This window comes from Colius striatus, chromosome 2 (genome assembly GCF_028858725.1).
Source record: "Colius striatus isolate bColStr4 chromosome 2, bColStr4.1.hap1, whole genome shotgun sequence".
NCBI lineage: Eukaryota > Metazoa > Chordata > Aves > Coliiformes > Coliidae > Colius > Colius striatus.
The window spans coordinates 114,117,621-114,139,840 of record NC_084760.1 but is presented as its reverse complement, the minus strand read 5'-3'; the positions used below and the strand labels follow the sequence as shown (position 1 = coordinate 114,139,840).

At 45.1% G+C, this 22,220-nt stretch overlaps 1 protein-coding gene across 1 annotated transcript; it reads right to left on the bottom strand.

The window, feature by feature from the left end:
• Positions 1-2,518: 2,518 nt before the first annotated feature.
• Positions 2,519-18,381, bottom strand: BFSP1 (beaded filament structural protein 1). The gene is made up of 8 exons (XM_010202000.2): positions 18,011-18,381; positions 13,610-13,670; positions 10,142-10,237; positions 9,520-9,612; positions 8,729-8,836; positions 6,294-6,514; positions 4,879-4,964; positions 2,519-3,465 (listed from the first exon to the last, which is right to left on the bottom strand). Exons 1-8 carry the CDS (start codon positions 18,379-18,381, stop codon positions 2,519-2,521), a joined length of 1,983 nt encoding a protein of 660 aa, XP_010200302.2.
• Between the last annotated feature and the right edge of the window lie 3,839 nt (positions 18,382-22,220).

Below are 22,220 nucleotides of genomic sequence, written 5' to 3'. Positions count from 1 at the left end.
CAGATGTACGAGATGGCAGAGAACCTCCTGCTCCACTTCTGATTGCCACAGAGGCAGGAATGTGCCTGCAGTAACCCAGGGCTCACCCCAGGCTCTACTGGATAGACACTTGCAGGTATTTCACCACTACACTTCAGCATTTAGCCCTGCTGAGCATCTGCATTTGAGGCAGCGGTTAGCCCATAAATCATGGGAGTTCCTATACCTTTCAGCACTGTTGTTATGAACAATAGAATTTCAGTGTTTTTCTATGTCTTTTTCATACAAGTTTAGGGAAAGCTGCAGCCTTGCTGGGTGACTGCCATATCTGTGCAAGGCAGGTCAGTGATCGTGGCCTTTAGTCCTTAGTGGCCTTTAGTCCTTAGCTCTTCATGGTCCTCAACTTCTGCTGATGTTGGTGTCCATGATGCAGCTCAGCATCAGTTTGTGTCAAGTTTTGCACCTCAGGCTGCTGCCTCGGCTATGCAGTACATGGCACTCAGTAATGTGCCACCAGACCCCCTGTAGGAGCAATTTGTATCCTGCACAGGTGCTGAACAAAGTTTGTGTGCATCAGGAAACTATTTCTATGTCAGCAGCAAAGAGTGGTGACACCACAGCATGAAACAGATTAAGGTGGTGGTAGACACCTCATCCAGGCCCTCCTGAAGTATGGCCTCCTTGCTATTGACTAAAGCTTTTCACATTCTGACCATTAAGTCCTTGTTATTGCAGAAAAGTCAGTTGGTTTGGGGAGGGAGGACAGCCAGTTCTGTGACTACTGCCTCAGTGTTTCCACCCTCTTTGGTGACAAAATTATTAACCAGACTTCCTGTTGCTGCACTTGGTTAGGTTTTGGGTTTTTCCTTCCCCCTCCTCACAGTACTCAAAACCTGCTTTCACCAGCAGTTCCTCTGAGCAGTTGCTGCCAGCTCCCCAGAGTGCAGCCTGTGGATGCATTGATGAATTCCTTCTCTGTGGTTATTTACACTGTTACTAAATTCAAGGGAAGAGCAGCCGCTCCCGAGTGCCATGTCTGGCAGAAACACCCACAAGCGTTTCAGTAGAACAGCATTGACAAAGAAATCCTGAATAACCACGTGCCTGTGTGGCCACCTGTCCCTGTTTCAAATAAGAAGGTGCCACTTAACCAAATGCAAGTCGCAGTAGATGCTACATCTGCACTGGAGCTTGCTAGGGGAAAGAAACCCAACACCCAGGAGAGCCTTGGGTGATGTGAGCAGGTAGTCCTGAAGCTCGGGCTCCTCAGCTCAAATGGTGTGCAGCCCCCTCCTTGGCAGCTGATGGGAGGAATCAGCCAGAAGGAAAAGGCATTAACAATGGCAAAAGCTGAAATAAATCAGAACTTGAATCTCTCTTAAGGAGACCTGGGATGGAAGAAACTTGTGCTTACCTAACCTAGTTAAGCATGTCACTTTGGTGGGATTATTTGTGTGCCTGAAGTCAAGCTGAGGTTGAAGTGACACACCAGCATTTCAAATCGGTCTTGGTATTTGCACATACACTGAGGGATTTCTTCTGGTTTGGTTTTTTTTCCTAAAGCAAAGCTTTCTGGAAGCTGCAAGAGGCTACTGCAGAAGTGTCTTCTTGCTTCCCCAAGCACAGGGATGTGGGATGGCATCACTTGTTCCAGCGACCCTGTGTTGCTCCATGGCACTGCAGGTGACAGGGCTGCAACAGGATCCTGTGGCAGTATGAAACTCTGTAAAATGCTACAGGCTGAGGACATACAACAAAGCACCAAAACACATGGTCTTTTGAAGTGGCTGCAGTCTGCTCAAAAGCTTGTGGGCATTCATAAATACAGTTGTGGAGGTGAAAACCAGACAATGCCTTCAATATCTTTTATATGGGTTATCCCCCACTTTGGTGGAATTCCACTTTTCACTCTGAGAAGCTATGCAGTAACAGCTGCACAGACAAAGTTTGTCTGTAGATCCAGAATGTCTGCCAAGCTTATCTCTATTAAGACAGTAAATAAGGGAGATTTAGAATAGGTTATCTAACAGGTATCCAGTCCTTCCCCTGCGAAATCTCCTGCACGCCCAGTCACTGACATTTACTATCTGGGACCGTCAGTCGGCAATAAAGGTGACACAAACCCACAGCAGGTATCTTCTGTAGAAGGCAAAACTTTTATTCAATGAACCAGATGTCACAAGTTAACATTTGCAGCTGTCTGAGAGATGGGGAATCGTACGGCAGCTATAGGAGCAGCAGAGGAATACGCAGATTGGCCCTGGATACTGTGGGAAGCCAGGCAGCTCTGTAACAATTCACTTTCAACTTGTCCTAATCATGAACATCAGTTGCATAGGATGTGCCTATCGCTTGTTGCCCTGGAGCACGCTAATGGTTGTTGCACCAAAGGAGAGTCAGACAGAACTGCCATCAGGGGATCAATCTGTTCCATACCAAACAGCAAAACTCTCACTACTGTTATCATTCGCTCAGGAAAAAAAGCAGCCATTAAATAACTCTGCCAGACGAGTTGACTGTCAAGGGGAGAGTGTGTCGCTTAAGAGCCTTTGTCACCTGGTTTCTTCTTGCTTGTCTTCTCTATCATTGTCTCCACAATCATTGCTGTCTCTTCGTACGTCTGAATTCTGTCGTCTGAAAACTTCTCTATGGACTCCACCACCTCCACCTTCTCGTAGCTCATGGAGCCAGGCAAGCCAGCCTCCCTGAATAAAAGGCCCTGCTTATCTTCACGGTCATATTCTGGCTCTCGAAGGACTCCTGGCTCAGTTGGGCTTATCAGGCCAGGGGAAGGAACTGTCTCAGGCTCAGAGACGTCCAGATACTTTGTGATTTGCTCGATTTTTCCTCGTGGTTTTTTGCCCCATTCAAGCATGTCTTCTTTCTCTTCCTCCTTCTGTTTCTCTTGGAGTTCAAACTCTTCCCTCCTTTCACAGATATCCCCTTTCTCCTTTTCTGATGGTTCAGCAGGTTCTGGCAGCTCCGGTATGGGCTCCACTTCACCCCCGTTCATCACCTTCCCGTTGCTTGTGGAAACTGTGATCCCTCCCCCAGCTGGGATGGCGGGGGCCAAGACACAAGGTTCTTCATAGCGTTCCTCCCCTGTTACCAGCACGTAACGCCCTTTGGGATGGGCATCAGGTTTAGGTTCTGGTCTCTTGCAGACTCTTATCTTCTCCCTCACAATGTTGCACAATTTATCAAAGGCTTTACTTATCTGGGCTCCATCAGGTACGTCCTCTGGGCCCATTTCTTTTTCATCAAGTTCTGATCCTTCCTGCCCAGGTTCACATGTGACTGAGCCCTCGTGCCTAAACTCCAGCTGATCTTGGTCAAAACCTTCCAGAGTTCTTTCGTACATTCTTTCAGGAGAGACACCATCAGTTATGTCCCTAGACATCAGCTCCTTCTTCCTGGCAATTTTCTTTGTCAGAGCTTTTTGTCTGGTCTTTACACTGGCAATGTCTTGCACGACCTGGGTGATATCTATGGAAAAATCAAAACAAAGCAAACAACAAACAGTGCTGAACACAGTTGCTGGCAAATGCTAGAGCCACCTCTCCCTCTGACTGCCACGGGTGCAGAGCTGGATGCAGCAGCAAATGTGAGCACAGCTTCTCTCAGAGCTCTCTGACAGAACAGCCTCTCCTTTTGCATGGCCCGCTCTGTCCAGTAGCCATTTTGCATCTGAGGTCACTGCTGCCACACACAATGTGAGGATGGGACAACTGTGTGTGTAACACAGGGCAGCTGCACAAAACCTTCACCTGCCAGGCCTGCAGCAATGCTCAGCAGGAGCATTCAGCACCTGCTGCTATGGTTGGGCTCAGCACTTTTCCCCCCAGGTTTGGCCCTGTTAACTAGAAACCTCATAAGGCAGAGACTGAAGCCAAGTGCCCAAACTTAAAGGCGTGGCCTTGCAGTACAACTAGGCAAAACTAGTTGTCCAGCTTTTAGAACTCCTGGTAGGGTTAGAGAGGAAAAAAACAATCACAAAGCCCTATTTCAAACCTTCACACTGAGTGCAGGGTTGCTGGGTGAGCAGCCCAGGCCTGATGAGAAAGGTGAGTGTCACCACCAGCTCTTCCATTGCTTTGTAAGATGGACTTAGCCAGGGAACACCTGTCCTGTGCTGGGGGGTAAGGGTGGGTGAGTCAGTGGGTATTAAACAACACTCTGCAGGGCAGCAGTTATTTATAGCTGCTCACATGTTATGGACCCATTTCATACAGAACTGCTACAACGCAGTTAGAAAAATTAAGCTGCACTGTAAAAACCCCTCATTTGACAGTTTCTCTCTTCTCAGGGCAGGTTGTTTTTAGTACAATCCCAGGAACAGCTACAGTAAATTATCCTGTATGCTAGTACTTGCAGCACCTTTATATAAACCCAGCAGCCTCACCAATGTAATCCTGGCCACTTCCTTGTTACCAAGTTTAAATCATCCTAATTCTAACAAGCAATCACAGAACAGGGAGAAGACATCATTCACAGGAAACCAGACCATGGGACATAAACAGGCCCAAAAAGAGTGTCCTCTGCCTGCAGCACTCAACATGCCCTGATGTTCTTTGCACCTGACTGAAGTGTGGGCCAGTGACTTGCAGCAAGTCAGCACAGGTCTTTCCATAGTTTCAGGTGCCTTTTGATTTTGCTGTATTGATTGGCATAAGCAGTAAATTGCAGAAATTAGCAAAGAAGCTCTTTTGCTTTTGGTTTTAGCCTTTGACAGCTTGTCCCAAAGCCAGCTGAGGTAAGCTGAAATCACTGCATTTAATTAGCAAGGCCAGAGTCAGGCTGTCAATGCTGGTGTTCATATGGAAGACAAATGGAAAAATACAGATTAAAATGCAATGATGCTGCTCTTGACAGACACAGGAAGACATGTCACAGGTTTACCTCTTCCCCTCGAAGCTTGAGGCTGGACAGGTCTATAGATCTGCGTGAAGAGTGTGACTGGCGTTCCCGCTATAGCGGAATTTAACCTGCCGGAGAAGACGCGCATCGGTCAGACCTCTCCCCCTCATTTCCAGCAAGAGCAAGTGCAATTGTGCAAAACGAAGCATGAACGTTAAAGAAATGTATTTCTTTGTGGTGGGGAGTCAAAGAGAATGATGGGAGCCTGTTTCTTGTCTGGGGAAAATCAACACAGCCACAGCACTTGAGGATGCTTTCCACCAGCAGGAGACACGGGATGCTCCATTAGGTAAAGCACACCAGTAATGAAAGCCCATAACAACAGGTTTGTAATTTAGCACAGCACTTTGAAAGGATGGGAAGAATTTGGTTGGGCAAATAGTCAATCCATGCCCACCAAAGGTCAGCAATTGCTGGCTGGTAAAATATGAAATTTGGTAGCTGTTACGATGTTACCTGCATGTGCCTGACTTCAGAAGGGCAAGAAGAAAACTGAGCAGTCTTCCTTGGAAAATATTTGAGTCAGTGGCATGAAGGGTTAAAATTTAAAACAGAGGCTGGCCTGTATGCAAACCAGTTACTCTATCTGTGGCCTTTCCAGTCTGCTCTGCCAGAATCTGAGGGAACCTTTGTCGTTCATGCCTTATACACAGGAGATGTGTGTTTTGATTTTGGTGCTGAGAATTACCCTGATCAGATACTCCTAACCAGGACACCGTGTCCAAAATGAGATGCTGAAAATGCATGAAATGTCAGTTCCCCACATGTGAGATTGACTGTTAGTGAGTGTTCTTCCCCTGCATCTTCTGGACAACCCAGAGCAGTAGTTTGGGCATTCAGGGGTCTGACCCTGCTGCATCTGCCTGTCCAGCTGTGAAAGCCCAGCTCCTTTTCTCATATGAGGCTGATGGTTGACATTAGAGGGAGCCAGTGCTCCTCTGCAGGTTTAAACACAACCCAAATCCCTGCAAATTTCTCATATTCTATTCTTTTCAGCCCCTTGCCTGAATAAAGGGTTTGCAGTGAAGAGAGCTTTGCTTTACAGGACATTTGCCCTGTCTGAGCCCTGAGAGACTGACCTGCCTGTCGGTGCCACCTGGGCAGTGGAGAGGCATTCACACTGCTATTGTGTGCTCCTGACCTCTGTGCACTGACGCCAGGACGGGATATGGAAAGGAGACTGTATGGAAAGGAGAAGCTCAAAATGGCTCTGACCCTTTCTTGGCACAGGCTTGTCGAGACTTTGCATCTATTTAGATCCCTGTCACTGGATATTTACAGGTGAAAAGTGTGAAGTGGCCATAGCTTTGGGTGGATTGAACGCTCTTAAAAGTACATTTTTCAAAGGAGAAGAGACATCAGTGGCCCTTTGGGAGGGTCCAGCAAGGCGGCCTTACCGGCTGTCCTCGTTCTCGATGATGCGCTTGTACCGCTCCAGCTCGTTCTCCAGGGACTGTTGGTAGATCATCAGCTGGCGGCAGTCCGTTGTGTACTTCTCCAGGGTCCTCTCAGCCTCCTCTATCCCCTTCCTCAGGTTTTCAATCTGCTCATTGTAGAGCTGAATTTCGTCGTCATAACTCTCCTGGGTGTTTTTAATCGCTTGCTCCAACATGGTTGTCTGGTAAACAAAATTGGTGGCTGAAAGAAGCAGCTCTGAACCATTCAGCATCCCCATATTTCAAGGGTAATTAAAGGCAAGACATGTTTTATTACAATGTGTGAGGCTGCACTGTTGAAACACGGCAGCATTTGTTTAGTTATTCAAATGCCATTATCTACCCCGAGGCTTCTGTTCCACTATAAGCATGAGGGGGTCAGCGTGAACCGTGGGACAGCTGTGTGATGCCTCCTTCCCTGGCTGATGTCTCACTGCATGACCCCAGCCCACTGTGGATGGCCTCAGCACAGCAGCCAGTGTCTTATGAAGAAACACAGAAGTGCTTAAGTGGGAAGATGTGCCCAAGCAAAACCTGTCCTTCCTTCTCTGAGGGCTGCAGACCAAACAGTGCAGGTTAAGGAAGGGTCTTTTTTTTTAAAATAAAAAGCTTCCATTTTGAATTTAATTCCTTGACTTTTTAACTTTAGTGATTAAAACTAACTTCTCTGCAGTAAGGCTTCAATTCCAGGCACATCAGCCAGGAGGTGGCGATGAGTGCCTTGGGAAAACACAGGGCAGCAGCTGCAGTGAACAAGTAGAACAGGTTCCACAGACCTCTTTAGTGCTTAGTGCTCATGATTTGGGGTGGATAGCCTCTCAGCAACATGGTTGCCAGGTCCAGAAGGAGCAAAGCAAATGAGTTCAAGGACACCTCAGTCATCAAATCCAGCCTTTGCCTTCACAAGCAACCATGTCATCAACCTCCACTCAATAAAGTTATTTCACTCTTTTCATCTCAAGCCACAAGAATGAATACATAAACTAAGTGGGAAATGAAGATTTGATTTTGAAAGCAGCACAATTAATTCCCCAAAGAGTGCCTCTGTCTGCCAGCAGAAGGATGATTTTTCTCCCTTTTTTGCTATATTGATTCATTATCTCACTTAATACTATATTGATTCTTGCCCTTCCCAGAGCACCTGTGTCCCTCCCACCAGAACATCAGACACGAGAGAGAGACCAAGGAAAAGACTTGGGCGTAGCACTGTCCCTGACTGCCCTAGTGAAAGAACTTAGAATCACAGAATGGTAGAGATTGGAAGGCACCCTTAAAGATCACCTGGTTCAACCCCCCTGCCAAAGCAGGTCCACCTAGATCAGGTCACACGGGAACATGTCCAGGTGGGTTTTGAAAACCTCCAGAGAAGGAGCCTCCACACCCTCCCTGGGCAGCCTGGGCCAGGGCTCCCTCACCTCAACAGTAGAGCAGTTTTTTCTTACATTTAAATGGAACTTTTTGTGTTCCAGCTTCAACTTATGGTCAGGAAGGAGCTGCTACTGTGGCTGTAGAGGAGGCCAAATCTCAATCAAAAGGTGGTTCATAGCAGTATATCACTCTCTCAATCCCGGATGGGCAATTTAAGGCACAAAGGAAGCTGTATTTGGGGGGTATAAGGTGGTCATTGTCCACCTCTGTCCTCTAAGAAACATACCACTGCATGGAGGTGTGTAGATCTGCCATTAGCAATCATTCCAGTCTGGTTTCTATTCACTGTAACCTTTAGCTGCTCCTCCAGCACCTGCTGCCCTCATCCCTGTACTGCACTCTTCCACATGGAGACACTGGCTGGAGAAGGAAAAATTGGCTGGGAGATGGGCAGGAGCAATGAGTCAAAGTCATATGCAGCTGGTTTCGGTGCTGGTAGTGTCTGAGCACAGGAGAGGCACTGACTGGGTGCTTTAGTGACAGGGGAATGGAGGATGCTAAATGCAGCTCAACACTTATTCCAGTTTTGATTACCAGGTCTGTCCAGTTCTTCTCCCAGCAACTCAGCACTGGGAAGGACTGGGCAGAGCCAATTTCCAGCCAGAGCTCACTAAGAAAGCAAGCAAGACCAGTCCTGTGTGACTTTTCCATTCATGACCTCCTCCTGACTCTGTCCTGCAAGAGCCCAGCTGCAATGTGGAAACCATCTCCCACCAGCTACTCTGATAAGCAAAGATGGCATCATTGTGGCTAAGATACCTGCAGCCTGCCCAGGTGATCTAAACTTGACAATTTGGACCAGTAAGAGAATGGGAATGAAATAGCTGAAGAAACAGATGGACAACTAAAAGGAAAGCACCTCCAAGTCAGCTGAGTTCACAAGACTCCATGAAATGCCACTCAGGTTTTACCGTGTGACTATAAAACCAGCAGAGTTCCTGAGCACCATGGTTGTGTTTATGCTTTACCTCTGTCTGCAGTTTGTACTTCTGTGCCTGTAGCTGGCAGAGGATGCTCTTGTATTCCTCCAGCTGGCTCTGCAGAACAGGGATCCTCCTCTCTGCTATCACTTTTTCCTGGTTGGAAGAAAACAACGTGTGAAGTATGTTTTACTCTTTTAAAACAGAGCCAAAGTAAATCCCACTACTGGAAAGAAACTGTAAAGACAAAATGACTAAAGACAAATAAAAAGACGGGTATTGAACCTCAAGTAAAACCCTGTGGCATGGCTTTAAGAATAAAAAAAAGCCAGATGACAAGACTGTACAAGTGCAGCTTATGATGAAATTGGGCCCCATAGACAAAGCTGTTCTTCTTCCAACTAATAAACATTCTTGGCATAGCCACTCATATCAGTGGGAATCACCAAATTTTCATCTAGCCTGTAGTAATTTATTTGATTTATGTGTTTTCACCACATCTCACCCCTTCAGGACAAGATTTACTTTCTCTGTACAAACCCATATATCCTGCCAGCTCCTCCTCCCATAGGAAGCACAACTACTTGATCTACCTTTGAAGAAGCCATTCCTGGGCCTAATACATATGTCAGAGTGCACCTGACTAATGCAATCTCTTTTCTCCTGATCAATTTTCCAAAGCCACAGTTAATCTTTTCTCTCATATTCAGTATTCAGTACTCACTCATAGTTGTTGCAGTTTTTGTCTAACCTTGAAGTGGGAGATCTGGGAGAAGCTGTGAGAGTAAACATTGTCTCCTTCTGACGTAGAACATGTATTTACCAACAGCAATAGTTACCTCACATATGCCAGTGGTTATAGGGGACACGCGAGGGGTTGTCTGAATGATCTGCTGCAAAACATTCACATAGGTCTGGATTTCCATAAGATTCTGTGGGGAAGGAAAAACCATTTTCATTGTACAATGCCACAGCAAGGTGTTCCCTTCAATGTGCCCCACTTCTGGGGCTTATTCCTAGATATTTACTTCTTTGATATGAAAGTTCAGTTCATGATCAGACTTGGTTCTGGCATGTGGTTGTGGATCTAATTTTAAGAGCCTGTTTGCTAACATTTTTATCATGCTGAGGGTACATTACAGGCATTTGGCTCTGATTAAACAAAAAGCTCCTTAGCATAAAATACAAGACAGCTTGGGCAGCACATTGCCTGAATCGTAACAGGTCACCAAATTCAAGACATTGCTATGGCTGTAATCAGTGTACTCTGAAGGAGTCAATTGGGATGCTTGCAGCCATCCAGCCATTGGGCTTGACCTCCACATTGCAGCTGCTCTAAATACACGGTGCTTCATTTACCCACCATCACAGAAACAGGATTTGCTCTCATTTGCCTCTGCTGCAGATTATGGAGAAGGGCTCTAAAAGGAAGAGCTAAAGATGGCAAATTCAACCACTTACCTTCTTGTATCTGTCCTTTGTGGCATTAATGTCATCCTGCAGGAACTGGGACTCGATCTGCAGCTCCAGGTTGCACAGCAGCGCTTCATCAGCTTCCTGCAATGCAGAGACACGTGGCAGGGTCAGTACATAAGGCTGGAGTGCCAAATCCACTGCAGGCACTTTGCCAGAAGGTGGGTCATTGTACAGGCACAGTGGCCTGCCTGGAGCATTAAAACCTACCAGGATAAACAGAAGAACTCTGAAACCAACAAACAGAAGGCACCTTAGTCACTGTGTTCTCCCACACACTTTTCTGCACAAATATATTTTAAGATACAATTTGGCACTGGCACTGTCAAAATATGTTTACCATATGCTTTATGAATGCTCGAGGCCAAGTAATAGATGCTATGAAATACTAGGTTTTGACGCTAAAAGCTTGTAATGGATCATGAATCTTCACCAGATGACATCAACAGACTAAGGCATTCATTTGGCTAGTGTTCATGACAGGCCCTGAGGTATTCTGATCCCTTTTTAATATCCCCAGTAAAGAAGCCCTTATAGAAAAATATCTTTACAGGATGATCCAAAATATTTTCATTCCTTTTAGTGTGTTTTCAAATATTACAAATGGTGTCAATTTGGAACCATTTCTTGAAATCAAATTGACAGATGAGCAAGTCCCGAAAAGCACCTTGCTGCAGAAGTTTCCCATTCGTTGGGATGTGTGAGGATGAAAGTCCAGAATGCCCAGTCAGTTCAGAGGACAAAGTGTATGACTAGCAATCCTGACCTCTAAGAACACGGGTATGAGTGGCATCAGTATTCAAATCCAGTGAAATGGACATTTCCATTCAAAGGTCTAAGTTAGATTTTTCCTGTTATTTACTACAACCCCTTGAATACAGAATCATTTCCATGGCAGTATGTTTTACAAATATGGAAGCGTGAGGGAACAGCTTTGTTTTTCTACTTAATGTATGTCTTCTTAATTAGCTTTATCATTAACTCATAGTGTAAAATATCATTTTTGAGAAAGTATCTCAAAAGTTGTCAGTTGCATCTTCTTTGCAACTCCACACAACTTGTTGTTTCCTCCCACCAGTTTGCAATTTGCCTCAACAAAGTCTTCATTTCTGCATCTGAATCAAAGTGCAAAAGAAAATGAAAAGGAATTAAAAGTATACCTTTAAAATTATCTATGTGCCATTACCAGCTGTAAAAAATGTCCCATCATGGGTTGCAAATAAACCACTGAAATCTATGGGTGCAGCACATGACTGCTAGAAGGGGATTCTTCTTTTGGCATGTGTACAGCATGTGCTATTAAAAAAATGTGTAGCTGTTAGCTTTCTCATTATGCTGCTGAGCCTCCCAGACAGAGGCCTCTCCAGCGGTCTCTCTGCTTTGTGAGACAGAAGCTGATTCAGATACACCCAGACCAGCACATTCGGAGCCAGTCATCAGGAATGCCCACTGCTTTTCTGCACTCCCCTGCCTTCCTATTGAAAGAAAGATCAGCAGGACAATGGCTGTGTTTTGGGAGATTTGGGGAAGAGCCAACTCTCCCCTACCCCAGGCCTCTAGATAATACCAATAAGCAAATATTTCTGCATGTAATAAGCAAAAGGAGCATTTGGCTTTCCAAATGTTCCTTCAAAGGGGAAAAATACTTTTGCTTTTATTCCCTGCTTGCAGATAGACCAGCTTCACTGATGATGCTGTGTATCAGAACAGTGCAGTGCCTACACATTTTCATCTGAACGGTGCAGTATTTGCTATTTGCTCAACTTCTGAAAAGCCATTCTGCTTTAGGGGCTGATTCCAGAACATTGGTCCATGTGCTGAAGCTGCATTTTTATTTACCATAGAAGAGAAATCCCTTAGTTCTCTCCAGAGCCAGTGTTTGCTGATTTTCCAAACTGATTCTCCATCTGTTGGAAAAGGCATGAGGTTACATCTGCACATACAGGTTTCAGGCTACGTCTCAGGCGGTGTACAGAACATCAGCTGTGTTCCCTCCAGCATTTGGTGCCCCAGTTCAAGGAGCTGCTGCAGCCAGAGGCAACCCAGATGGGGAATAAAACCATTCCCCATGGCTCAAGACCTTGTTAGCTGTGCCTGGGGTTGTAAAATCAGTTAGTTTTTCATTAGCCACAGATTGGCTGTGAGGAACTGTGAAGACAGACCCACCAGCTCCAGCTACCCCTTACAAAATATTTGTCTCCATCAATATTTGCTAAGAGATTGCAGGACATCCAAAAGCCCTGCTAGCACACTGGAAAAATGGTGCTCATGCAGGGTATCTGCAGCTCAGTGGAGTCAGAAATGATAAAAGTTGTCTTGTTTTTAAATAAAATATGCATATCACTGATATGACAGTGCTCAAGCAGAACAGCTCCTGCCATTTCCCCCCAGCGGGGAAATAAAAACCTTTCTATTTAAACCACCTGTAATTGTTTCCCTATTCAGAAGATGAAGGATAAGCTGTGAAAAGTAGAACTGGGGAAAGATCTAATACATCTGCCTTCACTCAGATGAAAGCTAGTAACAGAAGAGGATGAATTAGGCTTTCTCAGTTTCACAGACATGGTTCAGAAACTTCCTAAATATGTTAGCAAACTTTTCTCTGAGCAATAATGATCAGAATATCCTTTTCCCATGGCATTACTTCAGGAAAGAGCAGCTCAACATAAACATTCTTTGTGTTTCACTGCGAAAGGAACAAATCTGTTTTGGCTTCTCTTTGGTTGGAAACCTAATGGGAAGCTGAGAGTCTGTCCTGGGAAGGGCTGACCATACCCTTCTAGGGACTCAGGAGCTTTGAGACACACCAGGCTTCAAGACTTGGAAAACTCTGCCTTTTCTCATGCCATGGTATCAGTACTAAATATACTTCAGTACAGACTAACAGACAGGCTCTTCCTACCTCTGTCTGTAGACTCTCAATTTGCTCGGAGAGAAACTGTCTTCCAAATTAAGAGTGTTGGAAGGTTAAAAAGTGGTTATTAAAGGAACCTAAACATGTGCCAGATCTTCAGCAAGGCTGAATTTGCAAAGCTCACACTAGATGGGGAAGAAGCAACAGGTATTTCAAGTGGAGGTCCCAAAATGAATGCAGGAGTCCTTTGCTGATGCTCTAAAAGGAGTGTTGTGCAGTAGAATCTCCCAGTCCTTTGTCTAACTGAGAAATTAATGAAACCCTGAGCACATCTGAGGCCATGGGGTGTGGGTGGCATGTGCTACAGGACTGAAACCAGCAGGACTGCAGAGGACAGGGCGCTACACAGCGTGTATGGATGCACATGCCGAGGCTCAGCCGTCTGCACACGGCTGAGGGAAGGGGATGAAGGGGAAGGAGAGGTTTTCATTGGTGCATAATGACAAGAAATGTCTTGCTCTGACATTTTATCTTCCCATTGCTTTGTCAAAGCAGCTTGCTATAGCAAATGAAGCCAAAGGGAAAAAACGATTCAGCCTTACCTTATTAAGGCGTTCCAGGGTTTCTTTTAGCCTCTGCTGATACTCACGTTCATTTCTATACCTGCAAACAGAACAAAGGAGATGAAGTTCAGTGGTTCATCTTTCTGCAAGCTGCATTGCTGTCTTGTGCACAATACATGCTTCACACTAAAGCAGAAGATGAATCTTGAAAGGGCCTAAAAGATTTATGTATGCACTATTTTTTCTTGTCCCAGATGCTGAGAGCAATTCCAGAATTAACTGACCTGTTCTCAACTTATGCAGCAGACGACAATGCAGTGCCACACGTTTGCTGTCACTTTTTCATGGGAAGCCCAAGAATAGATGATTTACAATAAAAGGCTATTTTATAGGCATTGCACTATAGTGACAGCCATTCACCAGTGGTTACTATGTATTTGCTACATTGGCACATTAGTGTTTAATTACACTGTACTTAGTTTTCTACCTGGCATTGTTCAATAAACGTTTCCAGGACAGACACATTAAACACAAAGGTTACAATCTCACATATTGATTGTGTATGAATAACGTTATGTTATGATGCTTTGATGGGTCAAGCTTTGTGTCCTCTTTAATAGCAATTCATATTGTAGCTTGGTCAAAATCACACGTGAATCTAAATAAAGAATTAATTTAGTCAACTATTCCTATGCATTTATAAAATGTCCACAGTGCATCATGTGCATGTTTAGTACTGAGTGACCAATGGATGTAGGTTTATCTTGCATGTAATGTTTATCTTTCATTTGAGGAAATGACACATAGTCTTTAAGAATTATGGCTCTGGGTTTGTATGTTAGATAGAATATAAAAGTTCCTAACTGTTGATTATTGATGTCTATTCCTTTCCCTAAACAAACAATACATCAATTTTTCAATAGGACATATGGTTTAATGAGAGACCATTAAATAAAACAAATCTAGACAGAAGCATCTTGTAGTAAAAAGCACTGAGACTTTGCCATCAGTACTGAAAAGGTGTCTCATCAAACTCCATCGACTGCCAGTACCACAGTACATAAATAAAGTATATTCCTGTTTATCCCTTTGCTTTCCCTAAAATGATACAGATACAAAGACATAGAAAGCTCCCATTTTCTGATTTTCTGTAAGAAACTCTCTTAGTGGGTGACAAGTCAATTCTTTTGGCCAAATTGTAGTAAAACAAGGTTCACTTCCAAGGATACAACCGATTACATTCAGCTTCAAAAGCAAGACTGCCTTTGTTTCTGTTCCTTATTAAGTAGCTCACCTGCAACCATTTTTCTACCTACTTTAAAAACTTTTTATGTGCAGCTGACAATAAACACTTTGTTAACTTACATACCTTATGACAATCTGGCAAAAGCGAAGCAGATTGTGGCAGCTTGTGAAATCAAATCCTGAGCTAATACAAAAGGCTGGACTTGCACTCCTAGTGGTACACAATCATCCAATAGTCAAGGTCTAAATGTCAGTCCCAATGTCATTCACACCTGCTCATATTTACCAAGTTTCTAGGTCCTCACTCAAAAATTTCTTAAATGACTGAAATATTCAGCTCCATTTTTCTTCACTCTCAAACAACCCAAATACCTACTGTGTCACACAGTCATAAATCCACCTGGCAGTCCTGAGAGTTTGTACTCTGTGATTATCCTTTCAGGGGAGATTGCTTTTAAATGATGTTCAATCTACTCCAGAAGCTCAGTGCAAAAGGGCTAAGGACCTCTTAGAAATGCTTGAGATACCTCACAATGTCTCTGTGCTGGCTGAAATGTATCTATGTAAGTGCAAGGGCTGACAAATTGCAGCCCTGTGATGCTTCAAACCTCATCTCAATGTTCAAGTAATCAGCGGGATGTGTTGAAAAGAGGTCACACTTTTCTTCGACAGTTGCTGGTCAGCCTTTCCTGGACTGTAAGTGCCATCATTTGCTTCAGGTTTAAGAAAAAGCCTTCTCATCTAGCAAATTAGCTTTAGAGGTTCAACAAATGTTTTTGGACTGTTTAAAAATACGCAGTATTCATTGAATATATTCAGGGAAAAAGAAATGGAGTGGGAGGAGCTTCCAGGCTCAAACAAAGGCAGGTAAGAGCATTCAAAGTTCCCATCACCTGCCTTCCATTAGGTTAGCAGCTCTGTTGAGGCACTAACAGATTACAGGTATTTGTTAAGCCCCTCTACAGCTCAGAGACATTGGCCTGGTGAGACCATTGGACATGCAGGAGGGAAGCCCACTTGCTTTTTCACCTAGCAAGCATGGCTCCAGCAGTGCTGTAAACCTCTTTTCCCACCCCCAGCTGACAGACTGTGCTTGCCCTTAAAAGATGGGGCCAGGGCAATGCCCTTTCTTTTTTTGGACCTTGCCTCTGCTGCAGTGCAAGGGCTGGCTCCCCTCCAAAGACAAAACAGTCACAATACATCCTTGCTACGCTCAAGGGCCAGACACTCAATTTGGTGTCAAGCCTGTGCCTTTAATAGGAAGAAAAATGCTGCCTCTCTGTTGAACCCTACCCAACTCCTCCAGCAATGCATGATGCCTCTTGGCCTGCTACAAGTTGAGGTTACATTTGTCTGCTACTTTTCTCCTTTTCACTTTCCCTGAGACACTTGGCTGGTCTTGTCTCAATAGAGACACAGGTAATTTGGGTGCCCAAGAGAGCACAAACATGCAGAGTGCTGTTGCTGCAAGGATAACGGGCAGGCCAGTAACTCTGGCGTTTGATTCCCCAGAAGCTAGGATGAGCCCCACGAGGGCTGCACTCTGCTGAGTCACAAAGAGATGGCTACCTGCGTTATCCACAAGCTGCTGTTGAGATTTCATCAGTCTGAGGACCACATCACCTGCAGCTGCAGCAGGATACAGCTGCAGAGAATCAACAGCAGCACACACAACCCATGCAAACAGAGCTCAGAGACAGGTTTGCTGATGGAGTCCCTACTGCTCCCCATTTCCCAGCTACTGTGTTTCCCTACTTATTTCCAAAGGCTGTCAGCTCCTCTCAGCACCGCCAATCATCAGCTTTGCAGTGCCAATTTCTGTGTCCAGCAACTTCAAGCGAATCACATTGCATGGCAAAACCCACGAGGTTAGTGCTGAATGAATTTTAAATGGAACTTTCGATTAGCAAGACTTTTAATTTCTGAACTTAATTAAGTCTGTTCAGTCAAGGGTGCCAAAATCTGGCTTTCAGCATCTTTCCTCATATCATGGAGAGAGAAATACAATCCTTTCCCACTGCCAGACGTAATGTTGCTGTAATAATGATGCTCAATAAAACTAGCATTATTAGTCTTTTTATGAGATGCACCCAAACGATTCCTGATAATGCTTTTATTTTGCAACTTTGAGAGAAAGAATTCTCCAGAATTATTCATGTTGATGTGAAAAGCCATGAATGTGATTTATAAAATACATTTTAAGGTTAAGATGTACTTTTCAAAGGTTCATGTACATTTAATTGTACAGGCACAGTAGTCTCAGGTTCTACTATGTTTAAATGTAGTTTTAAAGGGTCTACTTTATATAAATGTAGCTTCAAAAGGTCTACTTCCAGATATAAATCTATTTCCCAAACTATGAATGTGAGAAAAAAGATAAACCCAAAATTCACTTCTTCACGTAAACTGAAGGCAATGTGATTAAAAAGCAGACAGTGCTCTTCCATCCTAATGGCCCTGTGCATCTTTAAATTGCAGTGTTGTTGGCTTAGATATAGCCAAAGTTTCCTTTTAACTTCTGGTTATGGCTGCTCTATGAACACTGCAGCCCCCAAGGCTCCTGCTCTTTGATTTATGGTTACACTGAGGTTAAAGAGGTGAAGTTAACCTGTTCTTACAGCTACTGCTTTAGTAGCATAAGATGGAACTAGCAGGATGCAAGGAAGAAGAAGAGGGTAATTGGGCAAATTTAACGTATCGTGAAAAGCACCTTTTCTTTCTTTTCATCTCACATCTGTAGTGGCCAGCACAGACTGGCCCAGATGCTTCACAATGCCTGTAAATACAAGTTCCTCAGAGATGTCCCACACGTTTCAGGAGATATTTGGGGTCATCTAACTGTGTGCTGCTCAGACACAACACTTGCTTTGAGCTGTCTATTTCTTAAATGAGTTACTCCTGCAGCTCAGAGCACGATCCTCCTAAAGCTAAGCAACAGCAACTGATGTGCGACACAGTGAGGATCCGCTGCCATGGAAAGGAGAAAGCACTGCCTGGCCAGTAGCAGTGCGACCAGGAAATGCAGAGAGAAATCCCCAAGCCTGGCACCCTGTTTTTCACCACGGTTCACCTGCCACCCCTGGCTACGAGTCTGATCCCCATGGAGAGGCATCACCTGTGCACGGGAAGCAGACGGTGACACCAAACCTCACCCCACAGCTCAGCTATGGCATCCTGCTCCGCCGCACGCCTTACTTGTTGCGGTACTCATCGAGCATGCGCTGGGCATCCTTCTCCTCCCGCTCCAGCTTGGCTCGGTCGGCCGCCAGCTCGCGCACCCGCTGCCGGTTGAACTCGATCTGCCCGGCGAAGGCCTCGTCCAAGCCCACCAGCTCGTCCATGCGCTGGAAGGTCTCCAGCTGCTTGCGCAGGATGGCGTTGCGCTGCTCCAGCACACGCGCCCGGTTGATGTAGCTGGCGAAGCGCTCGTTGAGCTCCTGCAGGTTCTCCAGGCCCCGGGCTTGGGCCAAACTGTCGAATTCGGGGGAGCCTCGCAGCTCATCGTAGGCGTCCGAGCGCTCGTACTTCTCCTTGCGCACCTCGCGGAGAAAGCTGCTCCTGTACATGGCTTCAGGGGAACTGTGCGGTGCCGGGGTCCCCTCTTGCGTGCCTGCCTGCCTGTCCACTTTGGATCTCAATTATGTCTGGGGGGGTTGGGGAGGAAGACCTGAACATAATCACCCCCCCGGATGATTAGGACTTGTCTCCAGGGCTGTTTGTGGCACTAAAGGCATCATCTGCAGAAGTGACCTAAATAAATCCCAATGGCCCCGCCTTGGGGCCGCCCATCCGGGTGTCAGCAGTTTGGAGGAGCGGAGGGTATGGATGGGGGGGTGGAGGGGAGCAGGGGAGGCAAGGGCCTTTTCTTTTTGAGCATTGCAATTGTGTACAGCCAGAATAAAAGACAGTAATGCCCAGCTTTTGCTCGGTGGATTAAAGTGTTATCCACAGGCAACAAAACAAGTGCTTTGCACTTTCGGAGGCTGAGCTCAAAGCCTTTCGTAGCTGTGCTGGGGGAGAGTTTGTCCCATGGTGTTGTTCCCAGAGGCCTTCTGCTGAGCCAGGATTTTGGTGTGAGTGGATGGCACAGCTCAATTTTATGTTATTTGACAGTTTTACAGTCATTCAGGATTATGAGATTCTACATAAAAGTCAATGTGACATCTGCTCCAAGTATAAGACTTGGGCATTTGTTTCTCAGTTCATTCTTCCTCACATCAGCCTTTTCTGCAGGTTATTTCATCCTGGCATGAGAGGCATCAAAGCAGGAGCGATACTTAAGAGCCCCATGCTTAACAGGGTGCTCTTGGGACATCAGTTGCCTTGGGGATAGCTAAGTGCCATGTCTCCTTGTGACTGGGTGGACACACCATATTATCCCATGCGGGGCCCTTATCCCTCCTTCCTTTCAGTCCCCCTGTAATGGAGCCTCATGTGCTTCCATTCCCTGAGAGGCTTTAATTTCTCTGGATGTAATGGAAGCATTTCCTCTTTTTTCCAGCCTTTCCCTTTGCCATCCTGTTTCTTGGTCTTGTTCTTCCAGAAGCACATCCACTCACCCAGCCAAAAATCCCAACACCACGACAGTCCAGTGTTGGGATCTCTGTTAAAAACTCTTTTATGTAAAAGTCACTCTCATTTTTTTAATGGACATATCTTCCATGACTCTTCAAATCACTTGTATTTGAACCTTAACGGATCATGGCCTCACTGACAGCTAGTGCAGAGGCAAAGAAAGAAGCTGGGTACTCAGGAGACTCTGAAGGTTGGGTTCTGTTGTTATCACATCTGTAACAAAAGGAGAAAAAAAGAAAATCATTACAAGTTTTCTGAATCTTTCCCATTCTGCTTCAGATCATTGGGAAGTGCAATGACAAAAGATCAAATAGTCTTTCAGAAGATTGAAGTAGGCTTTGAACACACACATTGTACAGCTTCACATGTGGCCTCTGAACTACATAAATAGCAAAACAGGGGTAGAGTTTTTAGAAATGTTTGGGATCTTCACATAGGAGTGGATGTGAAATGACTGTTTGTGTGTACACTGATTTAAATCTAAAAGGCATGACAACATGTTGGCATTTGCAGCTCTTTGGATGGACAGCCTGCCCGGCTGAACAATGCCGCTGAGCTTTTCACAAAGTTAATCTTCCAGAAGAGATCAGAAAGTAGATTGTGCTGGACTGTGGGGGTGGTATATTTTCCTAGCAAGAGTGTTTTAGGCTTTAGATAGCTTTTCAGTACAATAATAGTCTGTGTGAGTACTATCCTATCCCTCTCTCTAAGGCTGGAAGCAGCACTGACTCCATGCTGATAAGCCCAAAATCTCTGTCCGTGTTTCTCAGCCCTCTACCGTGTCCCCAAACAGCCTGGTCTGTCTGCAGAGCAACTCTTGCAGTGCCAATTATTATTCAAATCTATCCCATGCTTTCTACTAGAAAAACCTGGGTTTGCTTTAGCATGTTTTGCTTTTACATGCATTTCTCTAAGGTGGGATTCCTGACTGCAAGATCTCACCCTGGGCTGTTTCCTCTGCTGACTTGGACTTGCTATAGACACTGCTTTACAGGGCCAAAGCAAACTCACCACTCAGGCTCTGGTAGTGACTTTCTGTGGTGGAAGCTCTGACTTTTAGTTAAGTGCCTCAGGGAAAAACCCTGGCCTCCAGAAACCTCAAATGCAGCAAATCAGAATGCAACAGCCTGAAAGCAAAAAGCAGTTTGGCCTAGACTGAAACAGTTATTCTCTCTTCAAAACAGAGGGCATCAAAACCTGAAAAATCAATCTGCCAGTTACACTGAACAGACCACCCCAGTGAATTTCTTACAAAGGGATCCTGCACAGTGTTTCCTATTTAGGGATGGCTCAAAGACTGAAAGATTACCTATACACACATGATTGAAGTGTCTGACAAACTGCTGCTTGGAAGCCTTTCAGATTTAAATCAGGGTATACAAAACCATTTCTACACAAAATATGCAATATTTTCCATCTAATACTTGCAGTGCCAATAAGAGGGAACATAAAGCAACAATTTGACGTGAGTGGATGGCACAGCTCAATTTTTGTTATTTGACAGTTTTACAGTCATTTAGGATGATGGGATACTGTTAAAAAGCCAAGGTGACACCTGCTCCAAGTACAAGAGTTGTTTCTTTCCCTCTTTGTCTCCAGAATACGTGTGACTAGAAAAGACAATCTGCTGGCTTCCTCTTCGCAGCTTAAACACACCACACGACATTGCCATTGCCCCAAAGAGGTGCTTGCCTACTGCTGCACAGATGAATGAAGGCCTGGTACAGTGGGTGGTTTGTTCTTTCTCTGCTTGTTTTGCTATAAAGTCAGACTAACTTGGCTATATCTCTTATGCACAACACGAGCAGCCTTTGCCAGGGCCATCAGCCTGCCTGTACTCACTGTTTGGCTATGCCAACACAACTTCCTCATGCTAAATCAAAACAAATAAAACCCCTAAACAAACAATCCAAATGAAACCTTCACTGTCTGCTGAGAACAGGCCCAGTCCTACCTGTGGTCTGCTGCATTACATCTGAGCTTCTGCTGGCCACGGCTGTGGGGCAGCCCTGGGGCTCCCGTAACCTCCTGACCCAGGAGCCTTCTAGCTCTGCTCCTTTCCTCATGGGAAAAACCCTTTCAACACTGGTGGACTGAGATAGGAAGAAAGTTGAAACAGATTCCCTCATAGGCAGCCTGCTCAGAGCTTTCAAAAGAATCCTCCAAGCTCAGTGTTTCTCAGTAGCAAAGTCACAGCTTGTTGGCATGTCTATTCAGCTCCTATTGACTGGTCACAGATAAGTGTGGCTGTACCAGCACAGTCCAGCTGAGGCACTCAGCTCACTAGGACTGTCCTCAAGTCATTTTGCTTTATTCATAGAATCACAGAACGGTAGGGGTTGGAAGGGACACTTAAAGATCATCTTGTTCTACCCCCCTGCCAAAGCAGGCCCACCTAGATCAGGTCACACAGGAACAGGTCCAGGTGGGTTTGAACACCTCCAGAGAAGGAGCCTCCACACCCTCCCTGGGCAGCCTGTTATTCTCAGCCTGATGCCAACACCCAGAGTTTCCTATTCCTGTAGTCCAGAACAAACCTTCAGAGCAGAGCATGCTGAAGAAATGTATCACAAGCATTTCATGGCAAGGACTTAAGAGATGGAAACTGAGCTTATTTTTCATTTTAAGAACTGATGCTCAAAAGCTGTGTCCAAGTACATTGTGTCCCGTGGCTGCAAAGAGCTCCTGGGAAGGCATTCAAAGCAGAACTTTGTCAAATGACTGATGAGGAAGATGCAATGAATTTATGCTGATCAGCTTTAAGGAAGGCTTAAAGGGATATAGCACACTGAAAGAAAAGGCTTGGATTTTTTCTTTCCCATGTCCATAA

Bases quoted from the DNA above. Each gene is read 5' to 3' on its own strand.
- BFSP1 (XM_010202000.2), bottom strand. From the start codon at position 18,381: ATGTACAGGAGCAGCTTTCTCCGCGAGGTGCGCAAGGAGAAGTACGAG. The intron at 6,515-8,728 runs GTAAAGCATAAA...TTTGTTTACCAG, and splicing joins AGTACAAACTGCAGACAGAG to ACAACCATGTTGGAGCAAGC. The intron at 4,965-6,293 runs GTAAGGCCGCCT...CTTCTCCGGCAG, and splicing joins ATCGAGAACGAGGACAGCCG to GTTAAATTCCGCTATAGCGG.